The sequence below is a fragment of the Alosa pseudoharengus genome, unplaced genomic scaffold, assembly GCF_046254945.1.
Source record: "Alosa pseudoharengus isolate Yale_2024_CS ecotype anadromous, Long Island Sound unplaced genomic scaffold, YU_APseudo_1.1 YU_APseudo_1.1_scf_16, whole genome shotgun sequence".
Lineage (NCBI taxonomy): Eukaryota > Metazoa > Chordata > Actinopteri > Clupeiformes > Clupeidae > Alosa > Alosa pseudoharengus.
Genome location: NW_027468630.1, coordinates 12,554,389 through 12,563,585, shown reverse-complemented (window position 1 = coordinate 12,563,585; position 9,197 = coordinate 12,554,389). Strand labels below are relative to the sequence as shown.

The following is a 9,197-nucleotide window of genomic DNA, read 5'->3' as shown; positions in this document are numbered from 1 at the left end:
TGAAAATTATTTCACACCACAACCTCTCCCCTCTTGGGGTTGCAGGAGTGTGTGTGTGTGTGTGTGGGGGGGGGGGGGTTGTTGACGAAGAGTCTGTCTTTAGTCTGTCCCTGCCCCCATCCCACACCCTCACCCCCAAAGGCACACTCAGGGGAGGGTCCAATAATGACTTTCCCAGCTGATGTGGAGTGTGTGTGTGTGTGTGTGTGTGTGTGTGTGTAAGCGCTAGGGACACTGTCGTGCACAGTGGTGTCTGCTGAGGTTGTCCACTGTTGTTTACATCTGCACTACTGACCACTCTAACAGGAGGAGGCTCTTTCATGCAGACCACACACATGCCACACACCACTCTGGCCATACTCAACACATCCACACTCCACTCTGGCCATACTCAACACATCCACACTTCACTCTGGCCATACTCAACACATCCACACTCCACTCTGGCCATACTCAACACATCCACACTCCACTCTGGTCATACTCAACACATCCACACTTCACTCTGGCCATACTCAACACATCCAGATTACAGACCACAGATGAAACACACACACACACAACACATCCAGATTACAGACCACAGATGAAACACACACACACACAACACATCCAGATTACAGACCACAGATGAAACACACACACACACACAACACATCCACTCTGGCCATACTCAACACATCCAGATTACAGACCACAGATAAAACACACACACACACACACACACACCACATCCAGATTAAAAAGTAACGTATCATGAAAACACCCCCCCACACACACACACTTACTTACACAGACTTACAATCAACATGTTAAGATTCACTTCACATCCACACTACACACAGACACACCAAGCACGATAACGCAAAAATACACACACACACTTATTTCCCATTGCATCCATCCAATAGAGCACCCTGAGACCATGATGATGGAAGCTCAGGCTATTGACACACACATCTTCACTCTGTCTGAAATGAACCAGGCCACAGCACAGCTTTTAAAAGGGCACTTGGACTTTACTCAGTGGGGAAAACCAAAAGGAGAGGAGGATGCTTTTTTGTGTTTCTTTTTTGGTACAAAGCATCTACACAACGAAGCAGTACAAGATACAAAAGAAACATACAAAAAAGAGGCTTGTCAACAGTTGTGCATTGGTGCCGAGTACGTATTTCATTTGGACCATATTTAATAATCATATTTATTTTTTTAATAAGAAAATAAATAATGCCTTTGTACAGTGCTTTGCCTGTGTCTGAGCAGAGAAACATCAGAGGGCTCATTCCAGGGAGAGGAAAGAAAAAACAACGGAAAAAAAAATCCATTCTGCTGAAACTCCTCCTCCTTTAAAATGGCTTCGAATGATCAAAAATGCATTCTAAAGCAGTGATCCAAAGGCTGGAGATTCTCAAGGGCAGGTAATACTTCAAAACATTCCACGGAGCACGACTCATCAGAAACAGACATTCCATAAAAAAACAGAGATGGAAAACTGAATTTCACCTCACGTGATTCAAATGACATTGAAACTTCTTACTCTTGTGACATTGGTACCACAGTATTAGTAGATACTTAATACTTTTAAACAATGATAAATTGATCTTTGTAATGCATGTTCAATACAGTTATCACCACGTAATGTTTCTGAATTCTGTGGGAAAATTAAACAGATTCAAGTATTTCACCTCAAACTGAAGCATTTGTGTACTAGAAGAATAGAATGACTGATAACATTATTGCTTTCCCCCTCTCTTGACTTTTAAGCATTTCCATATGTACATCTTAAGTAGGAATAGTATCTGGAAAAACTGACAGAGAAGGAAACAACAGATATGTCTGTGACGGTTTCTTTGCAGGATTGTGAAGGTAGTGCAGGATACAGTGGCTTATGTAGTTTATGGCTAATATCTTTAGTCTTTTCAGGTCTGATGCACATCAGTCCACTCAATGTGTGAATCTTTGGTTCCCCCATGGTCATTCCTCTCGGCGATGCTAAGGAACACTGACCTCCCAGCTTTGCTCAGCCACAAATCAAGCTTTTTTTTTTCTTGTTATATACGTCTTTTTTTAAGTCCCACTTTCCTTAAAACGGAAAGCACAGTAAAAATGATAAAAAGTTAAAAAGAAACACATTTTTTTTAAAGCCTCCTCTTCTCCCATGTCCATCTCTCCCAATGATAGCACCAGAAGTGACCAGACTGACTCCCTCCTCAAATTATTTTTCTTTCACGAATGGTCTGTCGCTTTTGGGTGCCTCTTCGGGTTATCTAAAGGTGCAGGAGCACGAACATCACTCTCTCGCTCACTCGGTGAAAAAAAACAAAAACACAATTCTTATTCTTTAGTGTGGTTTCATTGGTTGCCGCCTTTGTATTGCAAGGAGCTCCGAGGGTCAATGGCGTCTTCTCTTGACTGGCTCAACGACAGCCAGGAAACACATTTGCGGTCAAGTCTGTTTCAAACACACACACTTTTCTGTCTGAGAGACAATCAGACAGGGCAGGGGGGAGAGAGCATGAAGATGTGTGTGCATATGTGTCAGTTAATGTTTGCGTGTGTAAGAGAGACAGAGATATAAAGTATGTTTGTGTGTGTGTGTGTGTGTGTGTGTGTGTGTGTGTGTGTGTGTGTGTGTGTGTGTGTGTGTGTGTGTGTGTGTGCGTGTGAGAGAGCCAGAGATATAAAGTGTGTTTGTGTGTGTGTGTGTGTGTGTGTGTGTGTAAGAGAGAGAGAGACAGAGATATAAAGCGTGTTTGTGTGTGTGTGTGTTGTCAGTGTGCCTCAGACATAGCAGGAAGGTTTGGGGTGACTATCACTCAGTTCATTCCCTTTGTAAGTTTCTCTTTGTGCGGTCTTCACTTGCGGGCAGTGTGTTTGTGAAGAGGCAGTGTGCTGAGCCACTCGGACAAGGGTCGTCGGACGCGGGCGTCCTCGTGGACACTGGTGCTGGGCGCGTGAACAGACCGCTGCTTGCTGAGCAGCGCCATGATGTCGCCCTCTTCGTCTTGGTGAGAGCTGAGCGTGTGAAAAGAGCGCCTGTTGACCTGCGGCGTGAGAGCGAGAGGCTGGCGGCGGCCGCCGTCCGTCTTAGATCCGACAGCGGCGGCGGCCGAAGGACGTCGCCTGCCAAGAGCTCGCCGCAGAGCTGCGTCCGTTGCGTCTCTCATGTGATCACCGGGCGCCAGCTGAGGGTGTCGCAACGGAGCACGGGATCTCACAGGCAGACCACGGCGCAGTCTCTGGACCGCCTGCCTCTGCCACAGGGCAAAGCGCACTGGGTACGGCCTCTGGACTGTTTCCTGCACACACACACACACACACACACACACACACACACACACACAGAGAGAGAGAGAGAAGTTGTAAATACATCAGCGCTGTTGCGAAAAAGACCTCAAAAACAATTGGATTCACCTTCAGGCATAACACTTCCAGGAAGGACAAGGCAGGGCTTCCACTCCACCCTGGTTGCCTGATTAGGTTCAGCTGGTGAGTTGTTTTGTAAGAGAGGACTTGTTTTGTTTTGTTTTGTTTTGTACTGGAGCCTCTGCCAGCTGGACTGCTGAGCCTTCACACATACTGGTGCCAAACAGAACACAACCTCCCACACACACCTCAAGTGGGCACTGAGACATGACATCATCGTCATAGCTGGCCAATGGGACTTCGTTATTGTATGTTGCCATGGTTACATGTTTGTGGAAATGCGCGGGGCTGGTCGTGAGTAAACATCAACTTTAGCATAAAATTCAATATTTTTAAACGTCTTCTGCCAGAGTGTGGGAGCTTGGGTTTTTGTTTGTATGTTGGTGTGTGTTTTCAATAGACACACATATGAATGTATTCAAATGTGTGTGTGTGTGTGTGTGTGTGTGTGTGTTTGTGTGTGTATGCAGCGTGTTTATGCATGTGGATGTGAGTGGTGAATACCCATTGCCATGTCCTTGTTCATATGTTTCCATCGACACGTGTGTGTGTGTGTGTGTGTGTGTGTGTGTGTGTGTGTGTGTGGTGTGTAGGAATGTGGTGTATGTCCATGTTTGTCCACATGTATATGAGAGTATATGGGATGTCTATGTGTATGTGAATGTATGTACAATATCTATGAATGTATGTCTTACCCCATGCAGAGCAGGTAGGATGTGTCGACTGAGGTCTCTCTCAGTGACCGTGGGCTTGGCACAGTATTGCTCCAGCAGCTCCAGGGCACAGCTCCTGAAGCAGCACTCCTCGACGATGCCCCCCTGGTAGCGCCCGCGCGGGCGTGGAGGCCGGCCTGGGAGAAGGAGGGGGAGGGGCCATTAGTCATGTGCACGACGACTTTTTAGGAAAGGAGATGCAGAGAGATTAAGATAAGATTTAGATTTTGAATTGTTGATGTTATACAGGTTTCTTGATTGCACTGTCTTGATACTATACAGGTTACTCTCTCTTGCACGTGTGGTCACACTTTCTCTGTCTGTCTGTCTCTCTCTCTCTCTCTCTCTCTCTCTCGCTCTCTCTCTCTCTATTTCTGACTTTCTGTGTGTGTGTGTGTCTGTGTGTGTGTGTGTTTAGCAAGAAGAGTCGAACTGCAGCAAAAGAAAGGCTGAAACACTGCTGACCTTCCCTCTGCAAACATACATGCATCAGAGCACACATTCACACACACACACACACACACACACATACACACACACACACACACACACACACATACACAGACAGAGAGGGAGAGAAAGGGAGAGAGAGAGACCCCCACAAAGACTACAAGGCTATTACACATAAAGATAAAAGCTTGGACAGTCCAACAGAGAGACGTTCACAGAGACAAGAGGAAGGCATTGAGAGAAAGAGAGATAGAGAGAGAAAGTGTGTGTGTGTGTGTGTGCGCGTGTGTACATGCATATGTGTGTGATAGGTAGGGAGAGAACGAGTGAACTGTGTAATGATGATGGTGACTAGAGAGTGTGAAGGCATAACAAAGTATGACACGAGAGTGGACACAAGGAACCGAGCCCAAGATAAATCTCTGCACCGTCAGAACCTGAGAACAGGGTTCTAACCACCTGTGACTCATACTATCACTGCACACACACACACACACATCCATAAACACACACAATTCTGTTCAACTGCCTCACGTGCTGTCCTTTACCAGGTACACCACACAGTCTCACGCACTGACCAGTCAGCAAATATCCTCATAGAAGTCAACCTCCTGAGTGTCAATGCACTCCTTAAGCTACTCAGAGACAGGGGGGAAGAGAGAGTGAGACGTGAGAGTGAGGGCTGCGTGTGTGTGTGTTGGAATAGAGCTGTCCCAGTTCTACACTGAAAGATCCAATAATGGCTCGTCATCGTCGGTTATCAGGTGTGAAAGCCATTGCACAATCACCTAGACAGTGTGGTTCTGCTGTGTGCGTTATATGACGGACTTACTGAAGTAGAAACCCCTCTCTCCACAGACGAACTGGAGCGTGTCCACCAACTCCCCGCCGCACAGCGTTTCCGGGGCCAATGCACAAGCTTGGGCGATGGACAAGCTCAAAGACAAAGCCAGAATCAGAAATCGACCGGGGGGCGATACGCCTCTAATCTGCGGGAGGCAAACGTAAACAAACAGTGATTAGACTTCAGTGTTCCATCAGGTGTTTCTGTGATAATGCATCTTCTGATTTCAAGGCGTATGGATTGGCAAAAACTTCAATTGTCTGGTTTCAACAGGTACCCTGTGCAGCAAAACCGTATAGGGCCAACCAAATACACTAAATATGAAGACTCGTTTAAAATAAATAACCACAGAACATCAATCACACATCGAAGAAAAACTGAAATAACAGTGCAGCAGAGTTGGGTTAAACTTCAACTGCACGGAACATGTATTCCAAAATAGACTTCAGTCGGGACTAAAGTCAACAGATTCAAATTTGAGGAACAGTTTCCGTGCGCTCTATGCTTACCGTTAAGTTTGCTTTGCGCTCTCTCCTGCAGGTGCTGCACGGTGCGTGTTGTGCGCAGTGCTGTCGCTCCTCCATGCTGTAGTTGAACGGGTTAGTGTGAGTGTGTGACACAAAGAGGTTGCACACGCAATCGGGTTAGTGTGTGAGCTGCTGCATGTGTGTCTAGAAGAGATGTTCGGGCTGCCTCGGTACGCGCGCGACAGACGGAATTTGGTAGCGAAAGGCAATTTATACCGAACCCGCCCCTCGCGCCCCCTCTCCATTCTGTTTCCCCTGCGCATGTGTGGAGTTTCTTGGTGTAAACTCTCTTTTTTACTTTTCCTCACATTCGAGCACACACACGCACACTCGCGTACGCACACACAGAAGCGCGTCCATACACACTAGGCTACCTCAAACAATAATGCTGTAAAAAGTAGTCTTCAGAGAGGCTGCTTTCGTTTCCCCCTGAATGGCCGGCGCAAATTACTCACCGTTAACTCAATTCATCACACAGCTTTCGCCACAACATCTGCCCAGTCCCACAGTGACAGAAAGCAGGCCCTATGCTAAGCGACGGGTCTTCATAAGTCTAGATATCCATCTATCCCTTCTATAAGACGACAAACACCGTGATTCCGACCCTGGTGTTGAGAAGTCTAGACTCCTACTAGAAACACCTACGTAACAGTAAGTCAGTGATGTCTTGTTAGCTCCCGCTACCGGCATTTGAGCGAACCTACCGCGGTGGAGCCCGCAATTACAAACAACTCCACGCATTCTTAGTCAAATGAGTAGAGTTTAAACCCCTTTTGGCCGTAGGTCGCCCGGCCAGTGGAATTTTAATTGAGGGTACATTCTTCTTCTTGCAATAACAATGGGGGTTGCGACGCATTCCAATGACACTTCTAAGGCATGCAAACACATTGGTACCGGACTTGTTGACCACTGAAAACAAGATGAGTGATTTGACTGGATTGTATTCTGATAGATACTTTAAAAGGATGCCACAAGAACAATGCACAACACAGAGAAAGCTCACTGACAATAGCTGTTGGCTTCAGAGTGTGTTTGCCTCTCTCTCTCTCTCTCTCTCTCTCTCTCTCTCTCTCTCTCTCTCTCTCTCTGTGTGTGTGTGTGTCTGTCTGCCTGTCTTGTTGTGTGTGCGTGTGTGTCTGACACAGGGAGAAATTGAGCCCCTGGTTAGTGAATTGATCAATTGCATTACAATGCATTACCCTCTACTTCTAACACACACACACACACACACACACACACAGAGAGAGAGAGAGTTGCTGGAGTAGTGGGCTGAGTGATATAAAAATTGCTTGAAGTTTAGAAGTAATCATATGCTGACAGGCTCATCTCTGCACCTCAGTATTCAAGAGATGCCATCAAAGTGTGCACGCCCACAAACACACACACACAGACACACATATTACCAAAGGTAACATGAGGCCATGATAGCCCCAGGCCAGGAACAGACACAAGAAGAAAGTGTGTGTATGTGTGTGTGTAAGTGGTTGAGACATAATTACAACTTAAGCTCGTTGAAACAGATATTGTAAACTATGAATGACAGGAATTACACAGACATTATTTCATTAAAAAAGACAGAAAATGGGTTCTTTTGATCCCTGTCAATAACAATGTCATATTTATTGTTTTATTGTTTATAGTTTTTCTGTGTGTGCATGTTGGTGTCTTTCTGCACATGCATGCTTCTGCAAGTGTGGATGTATATGTTTGTATTTGTGTGTATGGTCTGTGTGTGTGTGCAGGATGTATGTGTTTGTACGTGTGTGTGAATATTTGTACTTCTGTGTGCATTCTGTGTTTACATTCCCACTGCCACCCTTTGTGTGAGTGAGTTAACATGTGTAAATATGTGTGTATCTGTGTGTGTGTGTGTCTGTGTGTGTATATGTGTGTGTGTGTGTGTGTGTGTCTGTGCGTGGCGTGCGCATATATCAGACTGTGATGCATGTCTTCTCTCAGTGTCTACTGGACTCTCCCAGCTCCAGCTACTTAATGGAAGATCAGGTGGTTGTTCTTTCACACACTTATAGGTCAGTAGTGGCTCTGTGGGTCATGCATAGTCATTTACAGTCCTGCACTTATGTTGCAGGCACAAAAATGTATATAACAGATTGTGGAATTTCCATAATAGCAAAGAGAATAGGTGTAGCAGGAATTAGCTGGCTGGTTGTGACTTCAAATTCCAGCTTTGAGCTGGGAAAAAAACAGCGTTTATCGGCAGACTTCAAGCAACCTGAAGCAATATAACAGACAAGTGTTGGGTCCCCTGCCCACTGTTATTCATCAGACACACAACTCACATACACGCTAGCCTTGTGTGAAGTCTCTCTCTCTCTCTCTGTTTCTTTCTCTCTTAAATCAAATTATGCTTTATTGGCAGCAATTAATAAACTCAAATTTTGCATGGTGTAATAGTAAAGAAAAACAAAAGAACAATGACAACTTCAACAAAGAAACAATGAATAAACCAAAAGTAAATTAAGTTACAGGTAATTATGTAACATGAGTTGGGCAATAACTTGTATACATACACATACAGCAGATGAACCAACCCAAGTTACTGAAGTCCTCACAATTTCATACTGGAATTAATATTTCTGCAAGTTACAATCTCTCTCTATCTCTCTCTGAATGTATTAGCATGATCTCTGCTGAATTTCCCTCAGATGTTGTGAATTTACAGTAATCAGTAACTTAACTGTATGTGTTTGTATATAACTGTGTTTGTGTGTGCGTACATGTGTGTGTGTGTGTGTATATACACATGCATTGACTTGTCCAGGCATGCCCAAGCTTCTGGAAGCTCCAGTTACTCACTGATGTCATCAGTAGTCCTTGGTCTCATTAAGCGCTATGGCTTTGCTGGACACTACATGCATGCGGAGCAGACTCCAGATCAGTCCAGTCAGTGCTGCCGCTCCCCCTTCCCTGCTGTTTCCACCCCGCCGCTAGTACCATCGTGCAATGGTGGTTAAGACAGACATTTACATGAGACATTAAACTGACAAAAGCCTGAGTCACATGATGATCATCGGGTGTGCTGGCTCTCACAGACACACACACACACTGAGCCTCAAACCGCCTACTTGCACACTTCAAATGCTTAATTTACTGTAAGTATATAGTGCAGATATTGGGACAGTACAAACCATCAAAAAGTGGGCACTACGGATGTAAGCGCTCAGTGCACACTAGCAGTGGACTGACGGAAGTTTGCGGTTTAAGACAGAGCCACAC

At 45.4% G+C, this 9,197-nt stretch overlaps 1 protein-coding gene across 1 annotated transcript; it reads right to left on the bottom strand.

Annotated features, from left to right (window-relative positions):
- Positions 1–1,011: 1,011 nt before the first annotated feature.
- On the bottom strand, positions 1,012–6,137 carry LOC143125525 (insulin-like growth factor 2). Its single transcript, XM_076287085.1, has 4 exons — positions 5,943–6,137; positions 5,422–5,578; positions 4,122–4,276; positions 1,012–3,299 (listed from the first exon to the last, which is right to left on the bottom strand). The coding sequence occupies exons 1-4, from the start codon at positions 6,015–6,017 to the stop codon at positions 2,856–2,858; spliced, it is 831 nt and encodes a 276-aa protein (XP_076143200.1). The 5' UTR covers positions 6,018–6,137; the 3' UTR covers positions 1,012–2,855.
- Between the last annotated feature and the right edge of the window lie 3,060 nt (positions 6,138–9,197).

What these genes read in the sequence shown, in the direction of transcription:
- LOC143125525 (XM_076287085.1), bottom strand. Translation starts at nt 6,017, where the DNA reads ATGGAGGAGCGACAGCACTGCGCACAACACGCACCGTGCAGCACCTGC. An exon ending in AGCGCAAAGCAAACTTAACG is followed by an intron (nt 5,579 to 5,942) that starts GTAAGCATAGAG and finishes TGCCTCCCGCAG; the next exon opens with ATTAGAGGCGTATCGCCCCC. An exon ending in AGAGAGGGGTTTCTACTTCA is followed by an intron (nt 4,277 to 5,421) that starts GTAAGTCCGTCA and finishes TCCTTCTCCCAG; the next exon opens with GCCGGCCTCCACGCCCGCGC.